At 43.1% G+C, this 17,753-nt stretch overlaps 1 protein-coding gene across 1 annotated transcript in view; it reads left to right on the top strand.

The window, feature by feature from the left end:
• The window catches only part of LOC117506043 (glucose-6-phosphate exchanger SLC37A2-like), a gene marked incomplete at its 5' end in the record, with an annotated part of 117,567 nt that overhangs the window by 80,764 nt on the left and 19,050 nt on the right, over positions 1–17,753 (top strand). The window contains one exon of the mRNA XM_034165574.1: positions 6,621–6,718. Coding sequence (XP_034021465.1) covers positions 6,621–6,718 — 98 coding nt within the window. The remainder of the gene's footprint in view (positions 1–6,620; positions 6,719–17,753) is intronic.

The raw sequence follows: 17,753 nt of genomic DNA, 5'->3' as shown, positions 1-17,753 counted from the left end.
ACTCACTCCACTGAAAGCCATCAAAAGCCGCCTGGATTTAACAAATGGGTTATCAACACGGAGGTGTTTTTCCGTCCCGTCCCGACGCGCGGATACGTCCGCACGTCCTTCATTAAAAAAATCTCCTTTAACAGTGGAATATCCGGATAAAATGCTGAAACCGACTTCTTCTGAAACGTCTCTGTTCTCTCACGACGTCCGGATCAATAGAGCCTGAAATGTGGAGGTTTTCAGCTTGAACAGGCTGATGACGGCGGCTGAGAGCGCTGCACGACGTCTCGCACCGTGAAAGTCCTTAAAGCGACAGAATCACCTCAAAATCTCTCATCAGCTGTTAAAATTTTCACTGAAAACCAGCTTAATTTTTCGAACCGTGTCCACTTCGATGTGTCTCACAGGTTTAGAAAAAATTTTGATCAAACAACGCGCCAGTCTCTCAGCAACTTTTCAGACAAAGGAATGGGCACAGCTCAGAATGGCATTGAAAAAAATACCAGAAGGTTTGAAGCACCAGCTACTGGTTAACTGAGCGGTACAACACAACTGGAAGACCAGGCGGACCAACCTGAGCACAGCCTGGATTGACTACAGGAAAGCTTATGACTTAATGCCTCACACATGGATACTGAAGTGCTTGGCAAGATACAAGGCTAACAGTGCACTGATGACCTTCATCAGGAACTCAATGGGACTGTGGAAGACATCATTGAAGGCCAACTCCAAGGCACTCACACAAAGTCATCATCAACTGTGAGTGTACCAAGGTGGCGTACTGTCCCCTGCTGCTGTTCTGCGTAGGCCTCAACCCCCTGAGCCAACTCATGACAAAGAGCGGCTACAGATATCAATTCAGGAATGAAGTAACCATCAGCCACCTCCTGTACATGGTGATATCAAGCTGTATGCCCAAAAGTCAGCAAGACGTTGACTCACTGATTGGGGTAAGTGATGGTGCAGTGGTTAAGCAATGAGCTTCAGACCACAGGATCCTAAATTCAAAACCCAGCCAGACCGGAAAATCACTAAGAGCCCTTGGGCAAGGTCCTTAATCCCCTAGTTGCTCCCGATGTGTAGTGAGCAGAGCACCTTGCATGGCAGCACCATGACAACTGTGAGAAATGGTGAATGTAAGGAATAATTGTAAAGCGCTTTGAGCTTCTGATGCAGATGGAAAAAGTGCTATATAAATGCAGACCACTTACCATTTTACCACTGATCCATGTCACCAGGATCTACAGTGAGGATATTGGACTGTCATTCAGATTGGATAGGTTTGGCCGAATGGTGCCAAAGAGAGGGAAGGTGATCCAGACTGATGGAGTGGAGTTGCCAGAAGGCAGGACTGCTACAAATACCTGCGACTCCCACAAGCCAATGGGAACCATGATGAAGATGCAAGAAGGTCAGTCACTGAAAGAGCAAATGGAGCAGATATGGAAGGAAAGTCCAAAGATGTCCCAATGGTAATAGGAGCACTGGGAGCTGTAACCCCCCAAATTGGAAAATTGGCGCCAGCAGATTCCAGGCACAACATCAGAAGTCTCTGTCCAGAAGAGTGCAGTCCCAGGAAGAGCTAAGATACTGTGCCGAACCCTCAAACTTGGATTTAGATCAGGAGGCTGTTCCTCCTAATCATTCCCCTTCAGGTTTCTCCACTATTGCCCATGGGAGCATTGAAGTCCCCCAGCAGAACTAAGGAGTTTCCAGCAGGGACCTTTTCCAGGATCCTCCTCAGAGTCTCCAAGAAGGCTGGATAGTCTGTAGTGCTGTTTGGTGCATCTGCACAAACAACAGTCAGATTTGTCTCCGTGACATGAAGTCGCATTGAGGCAGCCCTCTTGTTCACTACGGGAAACTCCAAAATAATGGCACTCAACCAGGACTTGTGACAACTCTGGAGAAAGAGAAGGTCCAGCCCCTCTCCAGGAGTTTGATTCCAGAACCTGCAGAGGTGAGCCCACTCACAGCAACACTCACAGCGATACCAACAATTTCTAGTTGGTATCGCTCAAACCCAAGGTCCTTCCCCACCAGAGAGATGGTGTTCCACGTTCTGGGAGTTAAGTTCCATAACTGAGTGTCAGCCTGTGTAAGCATTTCCCTCCCCTGTCCACTGCCTGTAAAAGCGCACAAGACCCTTTGCACACTAAGCCTGCATGGAGGTGACACTGTGCTGTTTTTCAAGCTGAGCCTGACCGAGTCCCATGGTTGTAGACCCGGCCACCAAATCTGTCACCAGGAGGAGGCCCTGGTATCCCTAATCTGAGTGAGGCGACTCCATCCCCTTGTATGTCCATCAGTCTCTTGGACTGATGAGATTCAATGAGTTTTAAAATGTTGATGTTATAATGTCTGTAGTTAATTGAGCTCCCCCACACCTGCTTGTGCTAGTGAGGAGGGTGACATTAACACCCAGCTGAATGAAAAACATTCAGTTCCTTGGGAGTCAACAGCCATCATGCTTTCTTTCCCATTGTTTTTAATCTTTGATTTTGTGTGTGTGTGTGTGTGTGTGTGTGTGTGGTGTGTGTGTGTGTGTGTGTGTGTGTGTGTGTGTGTGTGTGTGTGTGTGTGTGTGTGTGTGTGTGTATATATGTGCATGTGTGTGTGTGTACATGTGTGTGCATGTGTGTGTGTGTGTGTGTACATGTGTGTGTATGTGTGCGTGTGTATGTATGTGCGTGTGTGTATATGTGCATGTGGATGTTTGTGTGTGTGTGTGTGTGTGTATATGTGCATGTGAATGTTTGTGTGCATGTGTGTGTGTGTACATGTGTGTGTATGTGTGCGTGTGTATGTATGTGCGTGTGTGTATATGTGCATGTGGATGTTTGTGTGTGTGTGTGTATATGTGCATGTGAATGTTTGTGTTTGTGTGTGTGTGTATGTGCATGTGTATGTGCGTGTGTGTATATGTGCATGTGTATGTGCATGTGTGTGTATGTGTGCATGTGGATGTTTGTGTGTGTGTGTGTGTGTGTGTATATGTGCATGTGTATGTGCGTGTGTGTATGTGTGTGTGTGTATGTGTTCATGTGTATGTGCGTGTGTGTATATGTGTGTGTATGTGTGCATGTTTATGTGTGTGTGTTTGTGTGTGTATGTGCGTGTGTGTATATGTGCATGTGTATGTGTGTGTGTATGTGCGTGTGTGTATATGTGTGTGTGTATGTGTGCATGTTTATGTGTGTGTGTGTATGTGTGCATGTTTATGTGTGTGTGTGTATGTGCGTGTGTGTATATGTGCGTGTGTATGTGCGTGTGTGTATATGTGCATGTGTATGTGCATGTGTGTATATGTGCATGTGTATGTGTGTATATGTGCATGTGTATGTGCATGTGTGTATATGTGCATGTGTATGTGTGTATATGTGCATGTGTATGTGTGTATATGTGCATGTCAATCAATCAATCAATTTTTTTATATAGCGCCAAATCACAACAAACAGTTTCCCCAAGGCGCCTTATATTGTAAGGCAAAGCCATACAATAATTATGTATAAACCCCAACGGTCAAAACGACCCCCTGTGAGCAAGCACTTGGGGACAGTGGGAAAGAAAAACTCCCTTTTAACAGGAAGAAACCTCCAGCAGAACCAGGCTCAGGGAGGGGCAGTCTTCTGCTGGGACTGGTTGGGGCTGAGGGAGAGAACCAGGAAAAAGACATGCTGTGGAGGGGAGCAGAGATCGATCACTAATGATTAAATGCAGAGTGGTGCATACAGAGCAAAAAGAGAAAGAAACAGTGCATCATGGGAACCCCCCAGCAGTCTAAGTCTATAGCAGCATAACTAAGGGATGGTTCAGGGTCACCTGATCCAGCCCTAACTATAAGCTTTAGCAAAAAGGAAAGTTTTAAGCCTAATCTTAAAAGTAGAGAGGGTGTCTGTCTCCCTGATCTGAATTGGGAGCTGGTTCCACAGGAGAGGAGCCTGAAAGCTGAAGGCTCTGCCTCCCATTCTACTCTTACAAACCCTAGGAACTACAAGTAAGCCTGCAGTCTGAGAGCGAAGCGCTCTATTGGGGTGATATGGTACTACGAGGTCCCTAAGATAAGATGGGCCTGATTATTCAAAACCTTATAAGTAATGTGCATGTGGATGTGCGTGCGTGTATATGTGCATGTGGATGTTTGTGTGTGTGTGTGTATGTGTATGTGTGCATGTGGATGTGCGTGTGTGTATATGTGCATGTGTATGTGTGTGTGTGTGTATATGTGCGTGTGTGTATATGTGCATGTGTATGTGTGTGTATATGTGCATGTGTATGTGTGTGTGTATATGTGCATGTGGATGTGCGTGTGTGTATATGTGCATGTGTATGTGCATGTGTGTGTATATGTGCATGTGTGTGTGTATATGTGCATGTGGATGTTTGTGTGTGTATATGTGCATGTGTATGTGTGTGTATGTGTGCATGTTTATGTGCGTGTGTGTATGTGTTCATGTGTATGTGCATGTGTGTATATGTGCGTGTATGTGTGTGTATGTGTGCATGTTTATGTGTGTGTGTGTGTGTGTATGTGCGTGTGTGTATATGTGCATGTGTATGTGCGTGTGTGTATGTGTGTGTATGTGTGTGTGTATGTGTGCATGTGTATGTGCGTGTGTGTATATGTGTGTGTATGTGTGTGTATGTGTGCTTGTTTATGTGTGTGTATGTGCGTGTGTGTATATGTGCATGTGTATGTGTGTGTGTGTATGTGTGTATATGTGCATGTGTATGTGTGTATATGTGCATGTGTATGTGCATGTGTGTATATGTGCATGTGTATGTGTGTATATGTGCATGTGGATGTTTGTGTGTGTGTGTGTGTGTGTGTGTGTGTGTGTGTGTGTGTGTATGTGCATGTGGATGTGCGTGTGTGTATATGTGCATGTGGATGTTTGTGTGTGTGTATATGTGCATGTGGATGTGCGTGTGTGTATATGTGCATGTGTATGTGTGTGTGTATATGCGTGTGTATATGTGCATGTGGATGTGCGTGTGTATGTGTGTGTGTATATGTGCATGTGGATGTGCGTGTGTGTATATGTGCGTGTGTATGTGTGTGTGTATATGTGCATGTGGATGTGCGTGTGTGTATATGTGCATGTGTATGTGTGTGTATGTGCATGTGTGTGTATATGTGCATGTGGATGTTTGTGTGTGTGTGTATATGTGCATGTGGATGTTTGTGTGTGTGTGTGTGTGTGTATATATATGTGCATGTGTATATGTGTGTGTGTATGTGTGCATGTTTATGTGCGTGTGTGTATGTGCGTGTGTGTATATGTGCATGTGTATGTGCGTGTGTGTATATGTGTGTGTGTATGTGTGCATGTTTATGTGTATGTGTGTATGTGTGCATGTGTATGTGCGTGTGTGTATATGTGTGTGTATGTGTGTGTGTATGTGTGCATGTTTATGTGTGTGTGTATGTGCATGTGTGTATATGTGCATGTGTATGTGCGTGTGTGTATATGTGCATGTGTATGTGTGTATATGTGCATGTGTATGTGCATGTGTGTATATGTGCATGTGTATGTGTGTATATGTGCATGTGTATGTGTGTATATGTGCATGTGTATGTGTGTATATGTGCATGTGGATGTGCGTGTGTGTATATGTGTATGTGGATGTTTGTGTGTGTGTGTATATGTGCATGTGGATGTGCGTGTGTGTATATGTGCATGTGTATGTGTGTGTGTATATGTGCGTGTGTATATGTGCATGTGGATGTGCGTGTTTATGTGTGTGTGTATATGTGCATGTGGATGTGCGTGTGTGTGTATATGTGCGTGTGTATGTGTGTGTGTATATGTGCATGTGGATGTGCGTGTGTGTATATGTGCGTGTGTATGTGTGTGTGTATATGTGCATGTGGATGTGTGTGTGTATGTGTGTGTGTATATGTGCATGTGGATGTGCGTGTGTGTATATGTGCGTGTGTATGTGTGTGTGTGTGTGTATATGTGCATGTGGATGTGCGTGTGTATGTGTGTGTGTATATGTGCATGTGGATGTGCGTGTGTATGTGTGTGTGTATATGTGCATGTGGATGTGCATGTGTATGTGTGTGTGTATATGTGTATGTGCGTGTCTGTATATGTGTGTGTGTGTGCGTGTGTGTGTGTCACACTTTAGTGTGAACAATATGTGAACGTCTCTGTGTTGCTCGTACCTGCTCGACTCCGCCCATTACATCACAAGTGATTCTTGGGACTTGTCCACACCATGACATGAAGTAGCTGATGTTGGCCAACGTAGTAGATCCTGTGACGTTTGTGCCGTCATGTGTTTCCCACTGTAGCCAAGTGCTTGCTCACAGGGGGTCGTTTTGACCGTTGGGGTTTTACATAATTATTGTATGGCCTTGCCTTACAATATAAAGCGCCTTGGGGCAACTGTTTGTTGTGATTTGGCGCTATATAAAAAAATTGATTGATTGATTGATTGATGTGACGCAGCCTATAAAAACAACATAACTGTGATTGTGTCACTTGCTGCAGGTGCACCGTTGAGACAGGGTCTTCATATTCCTTCACATTTCTTCATATTTCTGCGTTTGTTCGTGCCCAAGGCATCCAGAGGAGGTGGTGCGTCCAGTCAAGTCTCTGATGTTGGTGTGTTTCCTGCAGGAGCAGCGTTGGGTCCTCTGTTAGCAGGACTGATCTCCCCCACTGGCTGGAACAACGTCTTCTACATGCTCATCTCTGCTGATGTGTTGGCCTGCCTGGTCAGTAACCCCACCTCACCCAGTCACACCATTACTGACTCAAACCTCTGCACGCACACCCACTGACTGTAACGAGCTGTTGGCATAGAAACAGGTCTACACACAGTCAACATGTCATGTCTGCAGCACAAACACAAAGAAGAGTCTTTGTAAAGCTCACACAAGCTGTACGTGGCTTTCACCAAGCCAAGAGCTGGATCCACTTCATCCAGTTGTAATATGAAGGCTGGTTTGATCCAGACGGGAACCCAGTTCAATTTATTTCATTTATTTAGTGCCAAATCACAACAGTGCTGCTTCAAGGTGCTTTATACGAAAAAGATCTAACCTTACCAATCCCCCAGAGCAAGAACACAGGTGACAGTGGTAATAAAAACTCTCGCTGTTGATACTGAGGAAGAAACCTCAAGCAGACCAGACTCTAAGGGGTGACCCACTGCTTAGACCATTGTAACAGTTACAAGATTTTTACAAAGGTGAAGAAACAGGAAACAGAAAAACCAGGATAGCATCAAAACAAAGTGCATTATTGAGGTGAGTGTGCAGTCAATGGTGCCACAGACAGGGCATCATGAGATAGGACCATCCTCCATCCATCACCTCATCAGTTTCACTTCAGTAAAAGTTGTCTTGATGGAAGACTGCAGAGGCTCAGAGGGTTCACCCTCAGCAAGGTGGTCCATGAGCCTCCTCATCAGCTTCAGCCAGGGCATCTCACGATCAGTCCAGCAGCCTGGATGTCTCCTCAGTGGCTCAAACAGAGAGAAACAGAAGCAGAAGCAGAATCAGTCAACTGGAAATAATTGCACCTAACGCCCCGTTTATACCGTTTATATAAGATCTTCAAGATCATGGCATTTTGTCAACTCTCACAAGTCTTGGCTGGTCTCTGTTGTGACATGTTATTTGCGTTTACACCAAACTTGCATTGCGCCTGAATTGTGCTAGGGAAAAATCCGCAATCATTGATGCAACCCCATGCAGAGTCAATTGAGAGTCTATTATGACCCTCAAGTTGGGAGTGAGTTGAGACACGTGAGAGTTTATCAAAACCGATGATAAGACCCATGTACCTGTTCACTGGTCGCACAACTTGACACTCGTTGAAGCTCATTGACTCTTGTTGAAACTCATTGACTCCTGTTGAAGCTCATTGACTCTTGTTGAAGCTCACTGACACTCGAAGCTCATTGTTTCTCGTTGAAGCTCATTGACTACTGTTGAAGCTCAGTGACTCCTGTTGAAGCTCATTGACTCTTGTTGAAGCTCATTGACTCTTGTTGAAGCTCAGTGACTCCTGTTGAAGCTCATTGACTCTTGTTGAAGCTCATTGTCTCTCGTTGAAGCTCATTGACTCCTGTTGAAGATCAGTGACACTCGTTGAAGCTTATTGACTCCTGTTGAAGCTCATTGACTCTTGTTGAAGCTCATTGTCTCTCGTTGAAGCTCATTGTCTCTCGTTGAAGCTCATTGACTCCTGTTGAAGCTCAGTGACACTCGTTGAAGCTCATTGACTCTTGTTGAAGCTCATTGACTCTCGTTGAAGCTCAGTGACTCCTGTTGAAGCTCATTGACTCTTGTTGAAGCTCAATGACTCCTGTTGAAGCTCATTGACTCTTGCTGAAGCTCAATGACTCCTGTTGCAGCTCATTGACTCTCGTTGAAACTCATTGTCTCTCGTTGAAGCTCATTGACTCTCGTTGAAGCTCATTGACTGTCGTTGAAGCTGATTGACTCTCGTTGAAGCTCATTGACTCTCGTTGAAGCTCATTGACTCTCGTTGAAGCTCATTGACTCTCGTTGAAACTCATTGTCTCTCGTGAATCATGCTCTCGTTGAAGCTCATTGACTCTCGTTGAAGCTCATTGACTCTCGTTGAAGCTCATTGACTCTCGTTGAAGCTCATTGTCTCTCGTTGAAGATCATTGACTCTCGTTGAAGCTCATTGACTCTCGTTGAAGCTCATTGACTCTCGTTGAAGCTCATTGTCTCTCGTTGAAGCTCATTGACTCTCGTTGAAGCTCATTGTCTCTCGTTGAAGCTCATTGACTCTCGTTGAAGCTCATTGTCTCTCGTTGAAGCTCATTGACTCTCGTTGAAGCTCATTGACTCTCGTTGAAGCTCATTGACTCTCGTTGAAGCTCATTGTCTCTCGTTGAAGCTCATTGACTCTCGTTGAAGCTCATTGTCTCTCGTTGAAGCTCATTGACTCCTGTTGAAGCTCAGTGATACTCGTTGAAGCTCATTGTTGAAGCTTATTGATGCTCACTGAACTTTGGTGACACTTGTTGAAGCTCATTGAAGTTTTTTTGAGCAGTGATGTGAGTCTTCCACCAATTTTCAAAAATCTGGGTATTTACTTTGGCGCTGAAGGTTCCGGGTTATTTTTGTATTGTTTGTATTATTTTTGTACTGTTTGAATTTTCTTTTTTGTATTTGTTTAATCCGCCTAATACGCCATAGCGGATATGAAGTCTTGCATTTTTCTGTCCTTGTCCCAAATGTCGCTGGACGCTGAACGCTACCTGTAAAGTACGATCCCATTCACCTAGAGCCGCTGAATGTACAGCCAGTGAGAGACGTTGCAAATTTTCCCTTGATGTCTGCAGCATTATGAAAATAACCGCGCTGTCGTGTTGAAACTAGAGTGCCTTAATTGGAGAGCGGCGTCAACTCAGAACACGGCGCCATTTTGGTTCCAACTGTGCTGAATGAACCTATGAACCTTTTATGTTTTCAATATTTTTAAAATCATTTAACTACATACAGAAACACATCCAGGTGCAGGTGCTATCAAAATAAATATAAAAATAGTTAAACTAAACTTAAAAGTTATCATAAATTTACAATTTATGACAATTTATTTAATGAATTTAAGGCCTGATTTATGCTTCTGCAGCTCTGTAACTCCGTGTCACACAGTGACCTGTGTGACGGTTTTAACATTCTCCGTCTCTGGATTTTGCTTTATTCTGGATTAATTTGACCCTCAACAAGTTTTTCTTTCTACAGTCATCACCTCCAAATCAAAGGGAAACTGAACATTTTCCTCTTTTACCGACTTTGTGCTGTAAATGTGCAGACTTTTCTATCTGTTTGTAATCAGCCTGCGCACTTCAAAAACTATTATAATATGATGGCAGACGAAGGAATAAAGGCAGAAAAGTGTCAAATCACAGCTGTTTGTGTCTGATTTAACAGGTGCACGTCAGGCTGCAGGTCCGAGTCTGAACACGGTGTGAAAAAAATGAACGTTGGACTTTTAATAACGTAAATGACTCCGGTCCCACATGTGAGGGGTTTAATGGAAATACAATGTGATTGGACAGGACATTTTATATACGGTCTTTAATACATGGAAAACAGTACAAAAACTTTGGCACATTTTTTTGTCCGGTGACTGTGAATATCTGGTTTATACGGTGACGGTTTAGGTGAGTTTTACTGGACATGGGACTGAACAATAATTTGACCTCTCAAAGCTTTGATGATGAACTCTCTTCCATCCCACACACTGACTGTATTTTCCCAAATGTTTCTTCTGTTCAGATCTGAAGGGAATCTACATCTTGAAGCCCTTGTTGTGTCTATTTGTGCCTCCAAAGGCACAACAACCCGACATTTTCGGTGAATGAATAAATAAAATAGCTGATTTACCTGCAGACACATTAACTTGCGAACACTGTTTTGAACCCAAGATAGCACCATGAGTCATGTGACCAATCTTATTCGACTTGTCATGTCGCTACTCTCTAATCAAGGCACTCTAGTTGAAACTACAAGAAGACTCATGGACAGAAATGTTGTAGTTCAGCAGAAAGATCATTTAAAGTGTGACAGTTACACCAGGAATAAATTCAGGTGGGTGTGGTTGGAGCAGAAGGACTGGAACGGTGACTTTTCATATGAAACCCTACAGACAGCGAAGTCCTTCACCTTGTCACACCGTACTGTTGACGGCACAGGCTGCTTGTCAGATATGATTCAAAATCCGTCTTTGGGGTGAATTTACTTCACACGGTCAGACTCGTGTTCATTTATCTTTTGAACTTGTGATCAATTCTGCTTCATTCCTGCTTCTTCTGGTTCATGGATGTGAAATTTCCCACGAAGAGATAAACACTGAACACACTCGTAGGAGTCAAATACTGATGTGGAAAATGTTTGGTGTGTCATTTTCAACATCATGTCCGTGATCAGGATCCCAGAAATGCTGATGTTATTCCGTTTGCCGCTGATCGAAGTGAGTCAGAATGACATTTAAAGCTCAGTCAGTGTCTTCGAGACGTGAAAGTGATGTTGGTGACTGATGATGAACAGCAGGTGCAGGTGTGTCAAAGGTTACTTTTGTTCTTGTTCCCACACGGTCAGTTGTTCTTAAAGTCAAATGTTTGGATAAATATAGAGACAGAACATGAACAGTCAATGCAAATCTATGCTTTTACTAAATAGTAAGAACACAGTTTTCTAATCCATGTGACAGTCTGTGGATTACAGGCTCATTTTTGACCATTTAGTATTTGGACAGTGTCACCATTTTGTGTGCAACACCACAAACTGTGCGTTTGCATCGAGTGATGATAAATGTGTTACATTAACCATTTAGGAATTCCAGCTTGATGCACATTTCCTCCAGTCACTGCTACAGAAGCCTGTAACTCCTTCATAGTTGGCTGGGTCTTTTGGTGGCTCCCCTCACTTGTCTCCTTCTTGTATGGTCACTCAGTTTGAAAACTGCCTCATTCAGACAGATACAATCAGTATAGTAACTGAGGTGAAGGATCCCCTAACCTCTTCAAAGTAACTGGCTATAAAAACGAGGATTTTTCAAATTTTCCACTCTGATCAAACTGGTTCTGGACAGGAATCCAGCCTTTGTGAAACAGCAGGATCCACTCTGATCAAACCGGTTCTGGATGTGAATCCAGCCTTTGAGAAACATCAGGATCCACTCTGATCAAACTGGTTCTGGACAGGAATCCAGCCTTTGTGAAACATCAGAATCCACTCTGATCAAACTGGTTCTGGATGGGAATCCAGCCTTTGTAACATGGCAGGATCCACTCTGATCAAACTGGTTCTGGACAGGAATCCAGCCTTTGTGAAACATCAGGATCCACTCTGATCAAACTGGTTCTGGACAGGAATCCAGCCTTTGTGAAACATCAGGATCCACTCTGATCAAACCGGTTCTGAACAGGAATCCAGCCTTTGTGAAACATCAGGATCCACTCTGATCAAACTGGTTCTGGACAGGAATCCAGCCTTTGTGAAACATCAGGATCCACTCTGATCAAACCGGTTCTGAACAGGAATCCAGCCTTTGTGAAACATCAGGATCCACTCTGATCAAACCGGTTCTGGACAGGAATCCATCCTTTGTGAAACATCAGGATCCACTCTGATCAAACTGGTTCTGGACAGGAATCCAGCCTTTGTAACATGGCAGGATCCACTCTGATCAAACTGGTTCTGGACAGGAATCCAGCCTTTGTGAAACATCAGGATCCACTCTGATCAAACTGGTTCTGGACAGGAATCCCTCTTTGTGAAACATCAGGATCCACTCTGATCAAACTGGTTCTGAACAGGAATCCAGCCTTTGTGAAACAGCAGGATCCACTTTGATCAAACTGGTTCTGGACGGGAATCCAGCCTTTGTGAAACATCAGGATCCACTCTGATCAAACTGGTTCTGGACAGGAATCCAGCCTTTGTAACATGGCAGGATCCACTCTGATCAAACTGGTTCTGGACGGGAATCCAGCCTTTGTGAAACATCGGGATCCACTCTGATCAAACTGGTTCTGGACAGGAATCCAGCCTTTGTGAAACATCAGGATCCACTCTGATCAAACCAGTTCTGGACAGTAATCCAGCCTTTGAGAAACATCAGGAACCACTCTGATCAAACTGGTTCTGGACAGGAATCCTGCCTTTGTGAAACATCAGGATCCACTTTGATCAAACTGGTTCTGGACAGGAATCCAGCCTTTGTGAAACATCAGGATCCACTCTGATCAAACTGGTTCTGAACAGTAATCCAGCCTTTGTGAAACAGCAGGATCCACTCTGATCAAACCGGTTCTGGACAGGAATCCAGCCTTTGTGAAACATCAGGATCCACTCTGATCAAACTGGTTCTGGACGGGAATCCAGCCTTTGTAACATGGCAGGATCCACTCTGATCAAACTGGTTCTGGACGGGAATCCAGCCTTTGTGAAACATCAGGATCCACTCTGATCAAACTGGTTCTGGACAGGAATCCAGCCTTTGTGAAACATCAGGATCCACTCTGATCAAACCAGTTCTGGACAGTAATCCAGCCTTTGAGAAACATCAGGATCCACTCTGTTCAAACTGGTTCTGGACAGGAATCCAGCCTTTGTGAAACAGCAGGATCCACTTTGATCAAACCAGTTCTGGACAGGAATCCAGCCTTTGTGAAACATCAGGATCCACTCTGATCAAACCGCTTCTGGACGGGAATCCAGCCTTTGTGAAACATCAGGATCCACGCTGATCAAACCGGTTCTGGACAGGAATCCAGCCTTTGTGAAACATCAGGATCCACACTGATCAAACCAGTTCTGGACAGGAATCCAGCTTTTGTGCTCCAATGGCCACAAATTAAAGTCATAAAAAAGAATAAAATCTGTAATATTCTTGAAAAGAATCACATTGTTTGTTTTAAGCCTGTGATTCAACAGTTTTATGTGCATCAGTTGGACATGAGCAGACAACACCTCCGATTGCCTCAGTGTTGTTGTTGTTGTTGTTGTTAGCATTGTGTTGTTGTTGCCTTGGTATTATTGTTGTTTTAGTGCTGTTGTTGGTGTTGCCTGAGGGCTGTTGTTTTTGTTGTTGTCTTAATGTTGTTGGTGGTGTTGCCCGAGTGCTGTAGTTGTTGTTATTGCCTTAGTGTTGTTGTTGTTTTAATGTTGTTGTTGGTGTTGTCAGAGTGTTGTTGTTGCCGTGGTGTTGTTGTTTTAGTGTTGTTGGTGGTTTTGCCCCAGTGCTGTTGTTGTTGTTATTGCCTTAGTGTTGTTGTTGTTTTCATTGGTGGTGTTGCTTGGGGTTGTTTTTGTTTTAGTGTTGGTGTTGTCAGAGTGTTGTTGTTGCTGTGGTGTTGTTGTTTTAGTGTTGTTGGTGGTGTTGCCCCAGTGCTGTAGTTGTTGTTATTGCCTTAGTGTTGTTGTTTTAATGTTGTTGTTGATGTTGCTTGGGGTTGTTGGTGTTGTCAGAGTGTTGTTGTTGCCGTGGTGTTGTTGTTTTAGTGTTGTTGCTGGTGTTGCTCCAGTGCTGTTGTTGTTGTTATTGCCTTAGTGTTGTTGTTGTTTTCATTGGTGGTGTTGCTTGGGGTTGGTTTTGTTTTAGTGTTGGTGTTGGCAGAGTGTTGTTGTTGCTGTGGTGTTGTTGTTTTGGTGCTGTTGTTGGTGTTGCCTGAGTGTTGTTGTTGTTGCTGTTGCCTTGGTGTTGTTAATATAGTGTTGTTGATGATTTTGTTGTTGTTTTAGTGTTGTTGGTGGTGTTGCCCGAGTGCTGCTGTTGTTGTTATTGCCTTAGTGTTGTTGTTGTTTTAATGTTGTTACTGGTGTTGCCAGAGTGTTGTTGTTGCTGTGGTGTTGTTTTTGTTGTTATTTTAGTGTTGTTGTTGGTGGTGGTGGTGCTTCCTGAGTGCTGTTGTTGTCGCCTTAGTGTTGTTGTTCTTGTTGTTGCCTTGGTGTTGTTGTTTTAGTGTTGTTGGTATTGCTCGAGTGTTGCTGTTGGTATTGCTCGAGTGTTGCTGTTGGTATTGCCCGAGTGTTGTTGTTGATGTTGTTGCCTTGGTGTTACTGTTTTAGTGTTGTTGCCAGAGTGCTGTTGTTTTTGTTGTTGCCTTAGTGTTGTTGTTGTTGTTGCCTTAGTGTTGTTGTTGCTATAGCTGATTTTGTTGTATTTGTATTGTTGTTATTGCTGTTGTTGTTGCTGCTGATAAGATAAGATAAGATAATTATAGTGGGCGATTTTAACATCCACACAGATGCTGAGAATGACAGCCTCAACACTGCATTTAATCTATTATTAGACTCTATTGGCTTTGCTCAAAAAGTAAATGAGTCCGCCCACCACTTTAATCATATCTTAGATCTTGTTCTGACTTGTGGTATGGAAATAGAAGACTTAACAGTATTCCCTGAAAACTCCCTTCTGTCTGATCATTTCTTAATAACATTTACATTTACTCTGATGGACTACCCAGCAGTGGGGAATAAGTTTCATTACACTAGACGTCTTTCAGAAAGCGCTGTAACTAGGTTTAAGGATATGATTCCTTCTTTATGTTCTCTAATGCCATATACCAACACAGTGCAGAGTAGCTACCTAAACTCTGTAAGGGAGATAGAGTATCTCGTCAATAGTTTTACATCCTCATTGAAGACAACTTTGGATGCTGTAGCTCCTCTGAAAAAGAGAGCTTTAAATCAGAAGTGTCTGACTCCGTGGTATAACTCACAAACTCGTAGCTTAAAGCAGATAACCCGTAAGTTGGAGAGGAAATGGCGTCTCACTAATTTAGAAGATCTTCACTTAGCCTGGAAAAAGAGTCTGTTGCTCTATAAAAAAGCCCTCCGTAAAGCTAGGACATCTTTCTACTCATCACTAATTGAAGAAAATAAGAACAACCCCAGGTTTCTTTTCAGCACTGTAGCCAGGCTGACAAAGAGTCAGAGCTCTATTGAGCTGAATATTCCATTAACTTTAACTAGTAATGACTTCATGACTTTCTTTGCTAACAAAATTTTAACTATTAGAGAAAAAATTACTCATAACCATCCCAAAGACGTATCGTTATCTTTGGCTGCTTTCAGTGATGCCGGTATTTGGTTAGACTCTTTCTCTCCGATTGTTCTGTCTGAGTTATTTTCATTAGTTACTTCATCCAAACCATCAACATGTTTATTAGACCCCATTCCTACCAGGCTGCTCAAGGAAGCCCTACCATTATTTAATGCTTCGATCTTAAATATGATCAATCTATCTTTGTTAGTTGGCTATGTACCACAGGCTTTTAAGGTGGCAGTAATTAAACCATTACTTAAAAAGCCATCACTTGACCCAGCTATCTTAGCTAATTATAGGCCAATCTCCAACCTTCCTTTTCTCTCAAAAATTCTTGAAAGGGTAGTTGTAAAACAGCTAACTGATCATCTGCAGAGGAATGGTCTATTTGAAGAGTTTCAGTCAGGTTTTAGAATTCATCATAGTACAGAAACAGCATTAGTGAAGGTTACAAATGATCTTCTTATGGCCTCGGACAGTGGACTCATCTCTGTGCTTGTTCTGTTAGACCTCAGTGCTGCTTTTGATACTGTTGACCATAAAATTTTATTACAGAGATTAGACCATGCCATAGGTATTAAAGGCACTGCGCTGCGGTGGTTTGAATCATATTTGTCTAATAGATTACAATTTGTTCATGTAAATGGGGAATCTTCTTCACAGACTAAAGTTAATTATGGAGTTCCACAAGGTTCTGTGCTAGGACCAATTTTATTCACTTTATACATGCTTCCCTTAGGCAGTATTATTAGACGGTATTGCTTAAATTTTCATTGTTACGCAGATGATACCCAGCTTTATCTATCCATGAAGCCAGAGGACACACACACCAATTAGCTAAACTGCAGGATTGTCTTACAGACATAAAGACATGGATGACCTCTAATTTCCTGCTTTTAAACTCAGATAAATCTGAAGTTATTGTACTTGGCCCCACAAATCTTAGAAACATGGTGTCTAACCAGATCCTTACTCTGGATGGCATTACCCTGAGCTCTAGTAATACTGTGAGAAATCTTGGAGTCATTTTTGATCAGGATATGTCATTCAAAGCGCATATTAAACAAATATGTAGGACTGCTTTTTTGCATTTACGCAATATCTCTAAAATCAGAAAGGTCTTGTCTCAGAGTGATGCTGAAAAACTAATTCATGCATTTATTTCCTCTAGGCTGGACTATTGTAATTCATTATTATCAGGTTGTCCTAAAAGTTCCCTAAAAAGCCTTCAGTTAATTCAAAATGCTGCAGCTAGAGTACTGACGGGGACTAGAAGGAGAGAGCATATCTCACCCATATTGGCCTCTCTTCATTGGCTTCCTGTTAATTCTAGAATAGAATTTAAAATTCTTCTTCTTACTTATAAGGTTTTGAATAATCAGGTCCCATCTTATCTTAGGGACCTCATAGTACCATATCACCCCAATAGAGCGCTTCGCTCTCAGACTGCAGGTTTACTTGTAGTTCCTAGGGTTTGTAAGAGTAGAATGGGAGGCAGAGCCTTCAGCTTTCAGGCTCCTCTCCTGTGGAACCAGCTCCCAATTCAGATCAGGGAGACAGACACCCTCTCTACTTTTAAGATTAGGCTTAAAACTTTCCTTTTTGCTAAAGCTTATAGTTAGGGCTGGATCAGGTGACTCTGAACCATCCCTTAGTTATGCTGCTATAGACGTAGACTGCTGGGGGGTTCCCATGATGCACTGTTTCTTTCTCTTTTTGCTCTGTATGCACCACTCTGCATTTAATCATTAGTGATCGATCTCTGCTCCCCTCCACAGCATGTCTTTTTCCTGGTTCTCTCCCTCAGCCCCAACCAGTCCCAGCAGAAGACTGCCCCTCCCTGAGCCTGGTTCTGCTGGAGGTTTCTTCCTGTTAAAAGGGAGTTTTTCCTTCCCACTGTAGCCAAGTGCTTGCTCACAGGGGGTCGTTTTGACCGTTGGGGTTTTACATAATTATTGTATGGCCTTGCCTTACAATATAAAGCGCCTTGGGGCAACTGTTTGTTGTGATTTGGCGCTATATAAAAAAATTGATTGATTGATTGATTGCTGTCATTGTGTTAGTGTTGTTGCTGTCGTCTTCATGTCATTGTTGCTGTCGTCACCTTAGTGTTGTTGTTACTGTCATTGTTGTCTTAAAGTTGTTGTTGTCCTACTGTTGTTGTTGTTGTTGCTGTCACGTTATTGTCTTAGTGTTGTTATTGCTGTCACT

Source organism: Thalassophryne amazonica, unplaced genomic scaffold (assembly GCF_902500255.1).
Source record: "Thalassophryne amazonica unplaced genomic scaffold, fThaAma1.1, whole genome shotgun sequence".
NCBI classification, from domain to species: domain Eukaryota; kingdom Metazoa; phylum Chordata; class Actinopteri; order Batrachoidiformes; family Batrachoididae; genus Thalassophryne; species Thalassophryne amazonica.
Note: the sequence above shows the minus strand (reverse complement) of the source record. Positions and strands in the feature narration are given on the sequence as shown.